We start from the raw sequence: 17,374 nt of genomic DNA on the forward strand, positions 1-17,374 counted from the left end.
ATGACTTCTGGGACTGCCACTGAGCCCTGAATCAAGCCACACGAGAAGTCTGATATACTTATGCCCTTTTCAGTCATGTGTTCTGGTAAGAAGTTCTTCCTCCCCCTCTTCTTCTTCCTCTTCCTCCCCTCCTTTCCCTCCTTCTCCTTTTCCTTTTCTTCCTCGTCTCCATCATCACCATCACCATCACTGTCATCATCATCAAGCTATTTACACCTGAGGTTTCTATTACTTAAAAAATACTACTAATTGGTAAAATGAGATAATAAAGGTGCTTTTTTAAAGGAATTTCTGGGAGGACTAAACGATACAATCCATATAAAGTGCTTAATACAGTATTTGGCATAACGAGAGCATGAGATAAATTTTAGCCATCGTAGTTATAATTGTTACTATAGTCATTATTGCTATTGAGTAGATGACCACGTGGTGGGGATTTAAGCATCGCCTGGGTAATTGAGCTGAATCATGTTAATGTCCCAACACAAGATTTTACAATTTTTGTAATTGTAGTCTTATAAAAAAAAAAAAGATCAAATCAAGAAATTACCATACTTGAGCATCTTCTGTAGAAGTAGAAAAATGGGAGAACGCAGATTAAGGTAATATAAGCTAAGGAGAAAGATCTAAACGAGAGAAAACGATAGGCAGAGAAAAATAAAATCCCAATGATGGCTCCCAAAGCTGGTTGGGAATCAGGGAAGGAAAGAAAGAGAAGATATAACAAAGATTTGTAGAGCAGAAAACTTACCGAGAGACAGGGAGATCTCCTCTACTTGGCAGGTCTAAGTTTGATGGGCTCACGTGAATGGTTGTGGAGTTTTATAGACACATTAGTCTTAAAAATCTAAGCCCTGAAATAGGTAGTCCCAACTTCTCATAAGTCAGATTATCATTTCTCTTATGGTAATTTTTATAATGCCAGATCAAATAAACTAAATCATTTGTTCGTTTCAAATGCTTGCCCTGAATTCAGAAAGTGCATTTTGTGTTTCAAAAGATTTATCATTGAAAGTGCATTTAAAAACAAAACCAAAAACAAACAAACAAACAAAAAACAAAAACAAATACATGAGCTAAGTTCTTGGCAGCTACAAAAAAAAAAAATTTTTTCCCAACAAATCTGTTACTTACAAGTCTGACTCTCGTGATTTTAAAATGTATGGTGTGTATAAGTGTTTGTAATATCCTGTCAAATCTGTCCCGGATACGTAGCCAAGGTGGTGAAAAAAGCACAACCGGTTTTCTGGGCTTTTAGAAAATTTAGTATCACGATTAAAAGTCAAATTAGCAGTTCGATCCCATAGCCAAAGAAAATGAGACATGAATGCTACTGACTCGTAATACCAATGACAGATCTTCAGAGGGCACCCAGGTAGAGTGACGCATTTCCAGGGCTGTGCCTGGGGTCGGACATTTGTGGGCACCTGGTAGACCGCTGAGGTGGCTGGTCAGACGGTGCGGAGGGGGAGCGTCTGGTACGATAAAAACAACCTTAGGCCTTGGAGGGCCACCGTCATCCTGAGAACCGGATGACTGGTTTCTCGCCAGCCTGACTCTTAGCTGGAGAGCTGAGCCCAGGAAAGAGAGAGAATGTTTTGGGCACAGCACAAGGATACATTTTACTGCAAACTTGGGAATAGTTTGGCCTCAGGAGCTAAGCAACCCCACTCTGGGGCCTGTCTACCAAAGTGGGACGCCAAGGAGCAAGACAGGCGTCCCCCTGACCCGATCCTGCCACAGGCTGCCACGCGGAAGTGGGGGGCTGAGGACTGGTGGCTCCCAAAGCTCTGGGGGGTAGCGGCACAGAAGGACAGGTGCTCCCACCCCAGCCAAGGCAGTGCGCAGTGAAATCCGCTCCTGGGACCTCCGGAGGAGCAGCCACAGGGTTTGCGGGGCCTGGGGTGGCGGGAGGTGCAGCCCAACAGCCTGGGCTCAAGGCCGGGTCTGGATACCCCTGAAAGGGTGCATCTGTGGGGCCCCTTGGGGACTCTAAAACACTTGGTCTGGGAGTGCTTTACAGAGTTGATGTTCAACTTGAGCACGTGGGGTGTGTGGCAGTAAAACATGCGCCCAATGCTCACGGGCCTCCTACATTTCTGCTAATGGCAACTGGGGACATTGGATGCATATCAAACAATACCCTATACTGTTCTCTGATCCCAAATTTAAAAAAAAAGAAAAAAATGTAAAGACATGACTTCTGATAGATGTGAAACCAAAGGAAACAAAAACCCCAACAAACCGTAAGGCAGAGAGCAGCGGGACTGCACTAACTTGGTCTCTTCCAGTCGAATGTGGAGCAGTGAGCGGGGCGTCCCAGCTGGATTTCTCGACGGTGGGACCGGACACAGTCATGCGTCAGGCCCGGGTCACACGTCCCCCCGCGCGGCTCCGCTAACGTCTCTTGCTTGGGGACCCGGCTGCCCCGACAGCAGGGGACGGCTCGGTGGCCGGGAGCCTCCTGCCCGGTGGGGGCGCCCCCCGGAGCCCGCGGCCCGCAGCCCCCCAGCCCGCCCGCCCGCGGCCTACCTCGCAGCGCGCTCTCCACGATGGCGTCCGTGTGCCGGGCCAGGAGGCCGGCCTGCGCCGTGGCGGCCAGGGCCAGGTAGCTGGACACGCTCTTGCACACGCCCGCGTCGCCGCTGCCCAGGAACTTCGCCGCCACGGGCACGGCCAGTGCCGCCACGGGGGCCCGGCCGTAGTTCTGAGGGAGCACAGGGGGCACACGGGGCACTCGCTGGGCCTCCCGCGCCCGCTCGCCCACCCCACCCCGGCACCTCCGGGCACAGCCGGCAGAGCACGGGCCCCGAAGGCAAAGCCAGCCCCCTGGGAGCCCGATGAGCCCCGGGCCCGTCCTGGGGGTGTCCAGGAGGGCCCCCCGACACCCGGGGGCTGCACCGTGGGGCGCCCGCCTTGGGCCCAGGCATGACCCCGGGAGGGGATCCAGGCCTGCATGGGCCCACATGGGGCCTGCGGCCCTGCCCCTCGCTGGGTCTCTCAGGAACAGATAAATACAATCTTAAAAGAAAAAAAAAAAGACTTTCTGGAGGGAGTGATGTCACAGCTGGGCCTGATGAACAGGGGCGCCTGGGTGCAGGCAGGAAGGAGCAGCCCCCGGAGGCGCAGGTGCAGGCCGCCCGGGAGCATGGGGTGGGGGGCACAGCTGGGCTACGGAGCTGAGCACCAGACGGGGGCCCAAAGGGGCGTGACTAGCAAAGGGCTGGCCTTCCAGGCCCGGGAGGCTGCACTTGATCGCCAGGGTGACCAGGAGCCCCTGATGGTGACGAGAACGCCCCAGGTGTTCACTGGAGAGAACAACCCAAGGAATGTTGAATAAGGTGCTCTCTGGCCATATCGTAAAAACTAAAGTTGCAGCCAGTGAAATTCAGAAAATAATAAGTGGATGGAAGGCTCAAAACTAAAGAAAATCTGGGTCCTAGAATAATTCTCTTTTTGGTTTACTTTGTGATTGGCCATCAGTATCCTTATATATATAAAATAGTGCCGTCAGCATCTAATTGCATAATTTGGGAATAATGGCTAAAAAAATGCAAAGTATTCTTAAAAATCGTTTGTCTTCACTACCATCAACTATTCTGTCAACCCATCCTTCGGCCTAATTACAAGGCAGAGCTTGCACACTGCGCGCTGTTTGACTCCATATTACCATAGTAGAAATAACAGGTAGTTGTTTTTCTGAAACCATTGATACGAAAAATGCTCTTATTGTTCCACCTGACGACTGCTCCCTCTAGTACTTCCCACAATTCAATAACCATCTGAGAAACTGAACAACTAATGAAGAAAATGTAAATCTACTGCGATAGTTGTCATCAGGAACATAGGAAGGGAGGCACGGGTGGGGGGACCCGTTTGCTCCCGTCTCTCTTGCTCACGTTGCTGCTAGCCATGGCGGAGGATGGGCCTGAAGCTCCACGCCATCCATTTGCAGGACTAGTTGATTGGGCAAGTGAGTTATTACACACTCGCTAGCAGATTCCTACTTCTAGGGCCAAGGTGCCATGATACTTCTCTCTAATGAGGGCATTTGCACCCTTGGCTTCAGGAGCCGTCATATGACTACATTGACCCATCAGAGAATCACATTTCTTTGGTCCCAATGAAAGGTTCAAGAATGGGCAAGTTACCCAATTACAGGGAAGGAGTCACTGCAAGGCTCTGGGAAAGACATTCTGTCCTCTACTGAAGCCAAAATATTGAGACTAGGAGACCAGGAGTAGCTGCTGCCAGGGGGCGGCCTCAGGAGGAGAGAATCTGTCTGAGACTCAAGGCAACACGCATCTACGTAAGAGACAAGTTGAGAAAAAATAGGTTTGGGGGACATCATTCGTGCCCCGTGTTTTAGTCTGTGCTGAGGCCGATGCTAGCCCCCAATTTTTCTGAGTCAATTAACTCCTTTGTGCTTAAGCTTTGCCCCCTCAGTCCCTAGAAACAAAAGTAGACTGTTTCTGTAGTTCTAGCCGTTTTCCAGATCCCAGGGTCAATCTGACTCCTGAGCAGAGGAAGTAGGTACTCGAACCCCCACCTGGTACTGCGCGGCCAAGTCAGCCATGCCGGGGTTCTGGCCCTCCCGCTTTGTGCCAGACCTCGTGCTCCTGCAGCCTTCCGCTCACGAGGCTGTGTCCTGATCCTTCCGAGAGCTCCTAACCCCGTCTGACTATTAGGACCATGGCTGGCGGCCAGACTTCTCTGATACGACGCTTTGACTTTATCTAGAGCACTTCCTCTCCCGGTGAACTTAATTGGGCCTGATTGGACTGGGCCATTACTGATGTGATGAGCTGTGAGGCCTCCCTGGGAGGCTGGCTGCGCCCTGCCTTTCAGCTTTAGAAGTCTGAGGGTGTGCTTAGTCAGGCCAGACAGAATTGTTTGCATCCACTGATGCTAACTCACACCAAGGGATTTCCAAAAGCCCGGTGCATAATCAGGCATGCTAGCTTACTCGTCTACAGCGAGGGTCTTTCCTAGGTCAGACTCTTTCACATTATCAGGATTGCAGGAACCAGATTACTAACCAGAATGGTCACTGACGGGCATAAAATCAGATAAGAGCAAAGAGAGATCCTGAGGGTTACGTCATCCGGGCCATGACTAAAATAGCAATCCTACCCCATAACCAAATCCCCATCTCTGGTGACTGATGGGAACTTTCCTATCCATCAGACTTGGTCTCTACCAGCCCTCACCATCCCCCAACACACACACACAGAACGGTGCTGGGTAATTGTGCCCTAATAATGACCCCCCCACTGAGCATCCTCCCCTTTGCTGACGTTCTCTTCAGAGTATATATTCAGGATGCGGTGTTGTTTAGCAGGGCCGGTTGGCGTGTTCATTTTCTCTATCATAATCTTCTTCTATCCCTGCTCCCTTGGGGTTATTATAGTCAAGTTACCTCAATTACCGCATACGGGCATTTCCCAAACCCCCCAGTGCCACCCATACAATTTTTTGGTTTGCCCTGCAGACAGCCAACCTTCCCATTACGTGTAGACTTTCGCTAGTTTAACTTTTAGATGACCCATCTTTATCCCTGTCGTGGCTGAACAAAGCCCAAGTTTTGAGTGGAACACAATCACACGACTCTTCTCAGAGCTTTCCAACAAAGAACTTTGTGCCCGGGTTCACTTTACCTAATCTGAGTCCTTACCAAGAACAACTTGCAGGTAGAGAAGTACACATGTTTCGTTAGAGGAATACATCTCCAAGCACATTCACCTGCAAGGGGCTTAGAAACCCCAGATGGTGGCACCGGGAAGTACAACTCATGTTCCTACTAACTGTGAACACAGACAATGAAAGATCAATGAAAATCGGTATTTGCAGCAACTGATATCTTTAAACCTCGGGGGGTGAGCTAAAGTTTGCCGGCATGAAAGAACAGGCTTTCTTAACCAATTCCATTATATTCTTCTTACAAGAGTTCTAGACGCTCCAGAGAAAAACAGTAGGCAGCTACTAAAGTTTTTGAGATGTGATTCTTAGTGAAATGTGTAGGTTTTTTTTTAACAGTATGATGTCATTATTAAAAAAACAGTGACATCATACTTTTAAAAGTGCAGAAGAATAAAGCTGAACTACTCTCTCACACCAGACACAAGGACAAACTCAAAACGGATGAAAGACCTAAATGTGAGACAAGAATCCACCAAAATCCTAGAGGAGAACACAGGCAGCAACCTTTTTACCTCGGCCACAGCAACGCCTTGCAAGACACGTCTCCAAAGGCAAGTGAGACAAAAGCAAAAATGAACTATAGGGACGTCGTCAAGATAAAAAGCTTCTGCGCAGCAAAGGGAACAGTCAACAAAACTACAAGACAACCTACAGAATGGGAGAGGATATTTGCAAACGCCTTATCAGATCAAGGGCTAGCATCCAACATCTATAAAGAACCTATCGAACTCAACACCCCAAAAACAAAAAGTCCAGTCAAGAAGTGGGCAGAAGACGTGAACAGACATTTCTCCGAAGACATCAAAACCACGATGAGATGCCACCTCGCAGCTGTCAGAACGGCTAAACATTAACAAGACAGGAAACAACAGATGTGGGCGGGGATGTGGAGAAAAGGGAACTGTTATAGTGCTGGTGGGAATGCAAGCTGGTGCGGCCGCTCTGGAAAACAGTGTGGAGGTCCCTCAAAAAGCTAAAAATAGAGCTGCCCTACGACCCAGCAATTGCACTACAAGGTGTTTATCTAAAGGATACAAACATAGTGATTTGAAGGGGCACCTGCACCCCAATGTTCACAGCAGCAGTGTCCACGACAGCCAAACGGTGGAAGGAGCCTCGGGGTCCACTGATCATTGATTCTTGATCCACTGGATAAAGAAGGTGTGGATGAATATTGAGAGATGAATATTGTTCAGCCATCAGAAAGAAAGACTCCTTGCCCTTTGCAATGATGAGGATGGGACTAGGGGGTATGATGCTAAGTGAAATAAGTCAGTGAGAAAAAGACAAATACTATATGATTTCACTCGTTTGTGGAATTAAAGAAACACCACAGATGAGCATAGGGGCAGGGAAGGAAAAAATAAAATAAGATGAAAATAGGGAGGCAAATCGAAAGAGATGCTGAACCGTAGAAACAACCTGAGTGTTGCTGGAGGGGAGGTGGGTGTGGGGATGGGGTAACCAGGTGATGGGCACTGAGGAGGGCATGGGATGTGACGAGCGCTGGGTGTTGTACGCAGCTGACGACTCACTAAATTCTACCCCTGAAACTAATAAAGGAAATAAATAAATAAAATGCAATTAAATACATAAAATGCAATTAAAGTCAAATAACAAAAAAAATAAGAGCATAATGTCATTATTTTAAAAACAAAACAAAACTTCAACACACTCGACTTTCCTATTTTCCTCCCACATACGTCCCCCGGAAATCTCTCCAATGACAGCAGAAGTACCACATTAAGCAAAGAGCAAACGGTTTGTATAAACACCAAGGAGTGACTCCCGAGGGCTTCCCATCCCTACATAGTGTCGAGACCGCCTGTAGCGTAGCGAGAAGCCAGGGCCGCTGAGTGCGGCCTGGGAAGCCAAGCCGAGCCTGGACAGACTCGGGTCCCGCGGGTCTAACAGGCACCCTACAGCCTCCTTCTAATGCTGAGCTCACTCCTAAGCGAAGCAAGAGGACTTGTTAATGCAGCAGATCTCGGGCCCGTGAATTTATTTTATCTTTAGGATTATTTAGATCAGAGGAGCGCTAAGGGTACACGTGCAGAGAGGGCCCCGTGGTCACCGGCACAAACAAACCATTTTAACGGCGGCTGGAAACGGGGCTGACGACGGGCCCTGCCCCCCAGGGCAGGTGTGAGCGTGCCCGCGTGCCTATCACCCCGCAACTAACTCAGTGCCCGCTACTCGGGGCACAAAGCCAGTGAGCTACAGCGGAGATGGAGAGACTTGCTCGTGGGCACGGTTATTTTTTCAGCTACAGAAGCAAAACAAAAGGTCTTTGTTCTGTGGACGCCAAGAATTATATTTCTTGACTAGATTAGCACTGATTTGAGCTTTGGTGCGGGCTTTCCTTTTGAAAACATGCACTTTGGGAACACTTCCCAGAGTTTTAAAGTGGAAAAGAATAAAGCTAAGTAAAGGGGATATCTATCTGAGCTGAGAGCAACGGAAAAGCTCGTGGGCTCTTGGGCTTGGAATGCAACGACCAGCCATAAAAGAGAAAGCTCGAGAAACAGTGAGTGTCCTTTATTAAAATCACTGTTTTATGGTTTTTTCATCCCGCATCACTGATCAGATAATCAAATCTTGGATTTATGTATAAAATGCTTGGTTCTTAGCAGCGTGGGGGTGCACATGAGAGCTAAACGGCACATGCGCCTAGATTTTCCCAGGGTGTTTTCAGACGGGTAACAAGGAGTGGGTCTCAATACCCTGGGAGGTTGTGTCCCAGGCTCCTCCCATTTTTTTGTCTTGTGTGGCATAACGGAGACCCATTCTAGGGAGAAACACAGCTGTTCTGCAGAATCCAGAGGGCAGTCACATCTCCTGATCTGATGCCAAATCCTTCATTTGTTCATTCATTCATCCATCATTCAATAAACACTATTCCGAGCCCTTACTATGTGCCCTTTGCTACGCCGGGTGCTGGGGCGGCATCATGCAAGCACGGCTTCAGTTTGGGGGAGGGAGAGACAAGCAGTGAACAGCGGCTACGATAAATGATTAAACGACAGCTCGTCGGGAAGTAGTAAGTGCTGTTTTAGAGTTTTCTGCAGATGCCAATCGAGCACCTGCGCAGCGTTTCCCGCGTCCCGAGCACTTTACGTCCATCCCCTAAAGACTGATCCTCAGCCTCACGGGGCGGCGGCAGCATTTTGGGGACGAGGAAGCGGAGGCACAGAGAGCTGGAACCGCCCGGGATCTCCCTGCATGTAGGCGGTGGAACCGGGATCGCCTCGTGGATAAAGATCTGTACCGAGCGGACCCATTCTGCCCCTAGGAGCTGCGGAGGACTTGCCCTCGGGAACGTCCAGGGCCCCCCGGCAACGCCGGCTGTTCACGCAGCTTCCACCCGAGGGGCAAGAGGATCACGGTGAAGGGCAGGTGGTCCATCGACAGAAGAAGAGAAGTAAATACTTTCTGATTCCCACGTGAGTCCGAGGGCTGTCTGTCTTCCTCCCTCCTGCCCCCCGACAGCCCCTTCCCTTTGTTCACACAGTCATCCATGACGTGAGCAGAGATGGGGGAGGAAAGAGCCCGCCGAGCTGACCTGGCCACAGCCCTGCACAAGGTTGGGCTGGCACAGATGCTCTAACCGCCTTCGCTAGCGAACCAGGCACCGACTCGACGTCCCAGCGGTGGGCCTGGCCACCCAAGCCGGAAACCCATTCTCGCACCGCAGCTATGACAATCATCACGGTCTCCCTCAGGTGCATCTTTACTTTCTGCAGGCCCCTCCGGGCTTGAATTCATCCTAGGATGCAACGTGCCTTGGAGGAGCATCTTCCCTCTCAGGGCTCCTCTTGAGGCAAAGCAAGAGGCATTGACCAACTCCACCTAGCAACCTGGTCAGGGGAAGCTGAGGCGTGAGATAGATCCTTCTGGAGAGTGGCTGGGCCACAGATGGAGTGCTTTGGGGAGAAGAGATGGTTCTCATGAGCAGCACGGAGAGCTGTGCCCCTTTCACAGATGCAGAAGGAGCCACAAGGTAACCTCCAGGCTCCCGTGCGTGTAAGACCAAGGGCGCTGGACCCAGGAGCCCTCCAGCTCCGAGGCTCTTTGCCATCCTACGTCTCAGGGCCTCCTCCAGGACGCAGAATTTTAGACCAGAAGGTTTGCCGAGAGATTTAGACCAGAAGGTTTCCCCTGGTCCACCCTCTGTTTTATGAAGGACAGCTTGCGGGACGTGTTCAAGGACGTGGGGAAGGTTTGTAAAAGCGTGTCGCTGGGGGCCAAAGAAACCCAGACTCGCAGGTGCACGTCATACGGGCACGGATTTTTGTATTGAGGACCGTGTAGAAGGCGACTACCGGAATTTTTAAGAACCATTTTAAGGTAAGTGTGGCGAGTTCATAAACGTAGGGGCCAAGAAAAGAAAGAATTAAATATATATAATCACTAATTAAAAGCAGAAAAGGAACGAGGCACCCGACGTAGGTTTGCAGTATAGGTTGAAAAAGCAATCTGGGGAGAAAAGGACAGAAGGTTGCCGTGTGTGTGAACCTATTTAGCTTGAGATGAGAGAGAAATGGCCAGGAAAAAAAGAAAATGGGTAAAATGGCCACAGATGTGGGAAGAGCTGGAAGGTCTGTGCCTGGCAGTGCGATTCCGGCGTGGCTTATCTGGGGAGCTAGACGGGTGCAGAAGGACTCTCTTTCTTTGTTGTTTTCTCATTTTGGGGGGGCGGGGTGCGGTTGTGCAAGCTCAAAATGCGGAGCGGTTGGCTTTAAAGTTGATCTACTGTTTTATTTTCCTAAAAAAAGCAGAGCAGAATAGGAGTCATCTGGATTTTTACACGGTTCCCACAAGAACCTAAATTACATGTGGTACAAAATCCTGTTTTCGATATTTACCACAGGCCAAAAACGTTTCCCTTCAAATCTGATCAAAGCTAAACAGCAAAGCTGCAACCACAGCCTTGCCTTCGGTCTCCGGGGCTGACTTTCTGGAGCCACATCCCCGGGGGTGGCCTGGACGGCTCACCAGGCCTTAGCCGCAAGCAGAGTTGCCCATGAGGCCCCTTGCCTTCCTCTTCATACCTCTGCCGCCTGGGAGCCGAGATGCCCGCGCTGGCCCTGCAGGCTGCAGTCCCCGCCCGTGACTCACTGTCCCTCTAGGCCCAGAGCTTGTCCCCGGGCCTGTTCTCTGTCCCTGCCCCAGATGCCAGGGCCTACGCATAAGGCTCTGCTCTCAACTGTCTCACAAACTCATCGCCCGGGGGCCCCTGACGGGCAGGCGGGGTAGCGTGTCCATTTGCTCCCCAACCGCCAACCCCTTGTAGGACACCCAAGGCCTCTGCCCAGAATGAAACATCCCCTGTACGTTTAAATTCGGAGCATTTTGGAGGGCGGCCTGCTCATAAATTCTTTGACCTCGATCTCAGGTCGCAGATCTGGACTGTGACACAAGCCTGGAAGGTTCTGTTGGCTGGAAATGCCCTCGCGCTCCACCTCTCCACCCCGGGAAGTCGCCGCGCGTTGCTCGTAACCCTTTGCGAGTGTGCTCTCCACGCACGGAGGCCTCCTGGCTCGCTAGTCGTGCCGACGCCGGGGCCGCGACGCGCGGGAAGCAAGGGTGGCCAAGCCCAAGGACCATGTGCAAAAGCACACGCCGGCTTTCTGACACGTGGTTTACAACAGAAGTAAAAGAGCTCGTTGACCTTCATACTGATCACACGCTGAAATAATAATAGTTTGGACATCCTGGGTTAAGGGCAACGTATTATCAAGCGAGTTTCATCGGTTCCTTTTCTCTTCTTCTTCACGTGGCTACTAGAAACTTTGAAATTCCACACGTGGCTCACGCTCGTAGATGGCGCCACTCGGGAGTCCACGGCAGGAGCTCTGAAATCACGGTGGGAGCTGCCCTGTACGGACGATTGGGGAATTTCTGTCTGAGTGTCTGTGGGATGGCACTTTGGAGTGGAATGATCTAGACGTCTGATGAACGTCAATGACACATTCAATTATCAGTGGAGAACAGATGTATTAGGTCTTTGTTGTTATAGCCACGCAGCATTAACCTGTCCCTGATTGTGCTGAAACCCCCGTTTCCTCCCCTCCTATCTCTCACCCTGGGGACATAGGAAAGACGGTGCGACAGGTACGGACAGTCTTTTGTTCACTTGACCAGTGTCTGGACTAGACAGACAAAGCGGAATATGCTCCAGGTAAGTATGGACAACTGTGAAGAGGAAGGAGAGGGGGCGAGAGAGAGGAGAGAAAGGAAGGGAAGGGGGACGGGGAGGAAGAAGAAGAAGGAGGAGGAGAAAGGAGGCCGGTATTAGATGTCACACGCAGTGCTGGACACTTCCCCATAACCAGAATTTCTGGAACTTGCTCCGAAACCATAGTTCTCAGAGATATTCATAGATGTTGTGTTGGGGGTAGGGAGGGGAAAGGAAGTTCCACGGGCAAATCCGAATCAAAAACACGGTGCTCAGCAAAAGTGACCAGCTTTCTACATCGCACCGTTTTCCAGAGCTTTTACTATGCCACGAAACAGATGGCAGCCCAACAGGGAAAAACTGAATCCAGTGCTTCCAGATTTATTTGATCCCAGGATTCTCGTCTGAGAAACACCTATCCACGTCACCGATATTTACCGGTTGGTAAAATCTGTCCTAGACAATGTCGTTCCATCCGTATTTTATAGGCAAGAAACCGCAGCTTAGCAAGTTAAGAGACCTCCCCGCCATTTCGATCTTACGTAATTGGTTTGTGGCTGAGCCCAAATTCTAAATTCATGTTTACACCAAGAGGAAGGAATTTTTTTTTAATTTAGTAGGCCCCACGCCCCACATGGGGTTCGAATTCATGGCCCTGAGGTCAAGAGTTGCATGATCTACCAACCTACCGACCGAGCCAGCCAGGCACGATTACAATAGGCAGGTATTATTGTCATGGATTGTTCGCAATACCTAGAGAAGTCTTAAAGATGGCATAGTCGCTTCTCTCCACATATTCCAAGCTCGTGGCCCCTCAGTCCTGACTCCACCCCCCCCCCTTGGTCTTGTTGGGTAAACAGGGTTTTTTTTTTTTTTTTTCCCCTGAATTTTCCAGGAAAATTTTCATCTTTTGGATCTTGGCATGCCTTCCTGTTAAGTTCTAATATGCATGCGTCCTATCTCTCTACGTAGCCCGGAGCTTGCTGTGGTAGGACTTTGAATTTCCCACACTGTGTCTGGCAGGCAGCAGAGGCTCTCTGGAACCTCGTCGGGCTCCGCTATGGATGGCTTGTGGTATCTTTTTACAGCGCCAAAAGGCTAGAGAAACGTGAGCTGCTGGTTCAGAGATACCTCATGTTCACCTAAGTCGCAAAGACAGTATCAAATAGCGTGATGTCGGGCGCGGACGTACCTGCAGAATGCAACTCATGATATCAGAAGCAATTTTTGCATGGGGAGTGTCTTCGTCCTTGCCACAGGGTCTCAGGCTGTGTTCCAGGCAGGAGTCCCAGAGTCCCACCAGGGCTCTGGCATGCTTTTCAATCGACCCCGTCTCTCTGATGGCTGTGGTGATTCGCGTGATACAGACTTCAACCACTGCCTGGTCATTGTTATTGGTTTGGTAATCCTGGTTGAAAGAAAACCTTCATGTTAAAGAACACTCTGGAAAGCTATCTTTCAAAGGACCGACGAAATACCAACTTATTCATTTAGCAAGCGGGCGTGCCGTACCATGTGCCAAGGGGTGAGGTTGGGAAGCCCCAACACAATGAGGGCCTTCTTCCCTGGAGATGAGAATCTCGTGGACAAGGCCACATGCAAACGTGCAGAAACGGAGCGGGCTCCTGCCCTCACAGACCACACCCGGGGAGCGAGGAGAGGCCAAAGAAGCTTAATTATTCACTTGCCAAGTAGGTTTAATTTTCGGGCTGTTTCACTTTCCAAGTCCATTACAGGTCAGGGTTGACTTTTTTGCTCTGACATTTCAGTAATTTTTGTGAAATGTTTCAAACCACCCTCTAATTTCCCCTCATAAACATTCTTTCTCTTTCTCTACGCAACCGAAAACACATCATTTCGGCTCTCTCTTTTCCGTTCAGATAACTACCAAATCCATGTTAGCTTTCCCCAACCACATTTCCCCTCATTCAACTCGGATATCTAATCCTCTTTATTGAGAGGTTATATGGCCCTCCCAAACATCTAAATGTGAAAAAACAGGCCCATCACTCTAATTTGGAAAATTGGTCTGCCCGTGGCCTGCTGGACTGACAAAAACGAAAATATAATCGAGCAGTGAAGCAATTTGATACTGACACCAGCATGTGTGGTTAGAGATGGGAAGTGGTGGGGTTTCTCTGTTCTGGGGCAAGCTCCGGCCCTAAAAATCTGGTTTTGCTATTGTATCTAATGCTGCAGTAACCATCTTATATGCATGAAGCTCTCTCCATACTTATACTTAGATTATTTGTGACCTAGATCCTCTGGAAGTGGAAATTTCTGAGACAAAGGACAGGAACATTTTTAGGGATCATGATACATATGGCCAAACCATTTTCCAGAAAGGTCTTACTGATGTATAGTCCATCCTCTGGGTGAAAGCATGCTTTTCCCATTGCCCCTTTGCAAGAACAGAATATTGTTAATTTTTGCTAATTTGACCAGTGAAAACCAGTTATCTCATTGCTATTTTACTTGGAATTTCCTTGATCAGAAGTAAGGTTGAGTATTTTGGCTTATTGGCTATTTGCATTTCTTCCTTTGGGAATTGCCCACTGTATCCTGTCAATTTTTCCTTACATGACTCCAATTTTTGGGATCCTCCTTTGATATCTTTTTCTACCAAGGATGTTAAGTCAACATTTGGCATATTGGTCATGACAATGTCTCCATGTTTCATTATTTTTACTTTCTTTGCTGCTATCTGTTGATATGCTAAGTTTTTAAAGAGACAAATCTGTCAACCTTTTGGGATTTTTTTGTTTTTTCTTTTTTTTTTTAAGATTTTATTTATTCATTCATGAGAGACACAGAGAGAGTGAGAGAGAGGCAAAGACACAGGCAGAGGGAGAAGCAGGCTCCATGCAGGAAGCCCAACATGGGACTCTATCCCGGGACCCCAGGATCACGCCCTGGGCTGAAGGCGGCGCTAAACCGCTGAGCTACCTGGGCTGCCCTGTTTTTTTCTTTTTTAAACTGGAAATTTGAGTTGTTTATTTGTTTTTAAAAAGTAATACACGGACACAGTATAAAAAAGCAAAAGATATAAAGGAAGGTTTACAGTGAAAAGTTAGTATCCCTCTCACCCCAGTTTCCAGCCATGGGAAAGCCAAGCTCACAGTTTCTATGTGTTTGGCAGAGCGACCCTAAGCATGCAAATATCCACCTCTTCATCCTCGTTGCTTTCCTGTGATTCCTTTAACAGCTTTGTTTTTTCACTTCAAATTTGCCTCATCCAAAGATTTAATAAAACCTCTCTTGTCAAAAAAAAAAAAAAAAACTCTTGTCTTTTTTCTAGATTAGAAAATAAAAACTTAAACATTTAACATTTGGTACGTTAGAAATTAATCCTTTAATCATTCATTTAGTCTTTAAACCTATACGCTGTGTATAGAAATAAAGATGAACAATTTCTACTAAATAGCTAATCAATTTCCCCACCATTATTATTGAATAATTCCATTACTAGTAATTGTTTCATATACATCTGTTTCTATTTCAGAGTTGTCTTTACTGTTTGCTTGTATCATTTTCCAATTCTTTCAGAATACTAATTTTGCCATTTTCTTCATATAAACACAAAGTTTTAAAGATGCTTCCTAGTGTATTTTATGTCTCTGTTGTACCTGTTAACAAAATCTGTTTTTCTCCTCATTAGAACTTTTAATGTTATTGCTGATTAAGTCACCCTACTTTTTTTTTTTTTGTATTCACTTTGCGTCCACCTGTTTAGCTCAATTCTTCTTAACTGTTATAATTTTTTCAGATTATTCTCTTGGATTTTCCAGAAACATCTCTGTATTGGATCCTCCTTTTATATATTCCATGGCTTATTGTCAGCTAGAATTTCTGAAGCTATTTTACATAAAAGTGATAAAAGCAAGAATGCTGATTTAGTTCTTGGCTTTTGATTTTAAATTTTGTGGCCAAAAGCAAGAAGATGCTGTAAATATTTAAAAATCATATAGGATGCATCACTTTCTTCCTGTTGTCAAAGTTTAAACATTTGTTTTAATTTTTTTTAACTGCCTTATTAGTATCTATGGAGATAACCAAGCACTTTTTCTTAGCTGGCATGTACATATGAGTGTGATGTAAACATATAGTATGAAATTTCCAGATATTAATTGATCCCCACATTCCTAGAACAAACACCACTTGGTTTGGCAGACTGTTTCAGTATATTTGCTTTTACCTGCCTCCTTTGTTGGTGACTGTAATCTTTATTTTAATGCAGCAGAATTATTATTTATGCCAGAACAGAATCCTGCTGTGCAGTAAACAGGTTCTTTTGGAGCCGACTCATAGAGACAAAACAGAATGTGAATGAGCAAAAAGTGATTCTAACTTTTCCAAAAAATCTCTGCAGTCACTGAGAAGCCAAAGTCATTCTCACGATGAAAAATAACAGAGAATACTCGTGGACTAAAATCACTTATCTTTGGCCACAATTGCCCTTGTAAGTAGCAGTTACTTTTAATGGTATTATCTTCAAATATCAAGCAGCATCATGTGTAATAAAGAGTATTTTATGTGATCAAGAGAATATATACAATAAGGATAGCTAGAACAGAGAACCAATGCCATTGACAAAAGGAAGCCGACACTCAAATGACATGAGCCGTGCCTTTGTTATAGTCACCTCCGTGTGATCCAATAGGTGAACAAATGGACTAATCTTGGTGAGAAGAACAAGAGCTATGCATTACCCAACGGCATAAACTCCCATTCACCAAGGTGATCTCATTACCTAAACATGCAATTTGTTAGCAACAGAGGTCAATGTCGAGCCTCCAGAATGGCAGTCTCCCTCAGGGACACCAATCAACTATTTGGTGCAAGCTATTTACGTAAGACCTTTTCCACCTTGGAAGGGACATCAATTATATTGAGTGGAATTTATAGTGATCCAGGTTTGGGTTTGACTTTTCCTGCCCACAGGACCTAAGCTTGAGCCACCATTTGAAGGATCAGAGTATTTGGTGTGCTGACACGAGACCCCATCAGACTAGAGAACCACTGAGAACAGCAGTGGGCACCTGATCGTGGCTTTATTAGTCCTATTAGTCCTATCATATATGATGACCTTTCCCCTGCCCTGAAACTTCCGGACTAATAATCAGTGGTACAAGTCTTCAAAGAAGCAATTTAGATTAATATCTTGTAGGGATGAGGAGCCATCCTCTAAAAGGCAATGTATATACTAAAATAATGACTATTACATGGTGTTAAATTCCCTATGGGTAAAATACTAAGCCTGGGAACTCCATCACTTCAAGCTCCTGGATCAAGAGACCAACAAAAGGAAAAAAAAAAAAAGAGTGATCATCTTGGCAAGGCAATTGACCATCTCATCAGGAGAAGGTGAGGCTGCTGTTAAGTAAAGGGGGCATCTCTAGGCACTCTCCCGCCCAATTCTGGTGGCCAGTGGATAAGGGAGCCATCATACTCTGAGAGAGGCATGGAGACCAGGGACGCAGATCCCTCAGGAAAACA

The 17,374-nt window shown here is 47.4% G+C and overlaps 1 protein-coding gene across 2 annotated transcripts in view; it reads right to left on the reverse strand.

The window, feature by feature from the left end:
- The window catches only part of VEPH1 (ventricular zone expressed PH domain containing 1), a 223,136-nt gene that overhangs the window by 192,395 nt on the left and 13,367 nt on the right, over window positions 1-17,374 (reverse strand). For both annotated transcript variants that reach the window (XM_055321784.1, XM_055321783.1), the window contains exons 2-3: window positions 13,071-13,286; window positions 2,533-2,707 (exon numbers count right to left, since the gene is read on the reverse strand). In XM_055321784.1, coding sequence (XP_055177759.1) covers window positions 2,533-2,707; window positions 13,071-13,286 — 391 coding nt within the window. The remainder of the gene's footprint in view (window positions 1-2,532; window positions 2,708-13,070; window positions 13,287-17,374) is intronic.

This window comes from Nyctereutes procyonoides, unplaced genomic scaffold (genome assembly GCF_905146905.1).
Source record: "Nyctereutes procyonoides isolate TBG_1078 unplaced genomic scaffold, NYPRO_anot_genome, whole genome shotgun sequence".
Classification (NCBI taxonomy): Eukaryota; Metazoa; Chordata; class Mammalia; order Carnivora; family Canidae; genus Nyctereutes; species Nyctereutes procyonoides.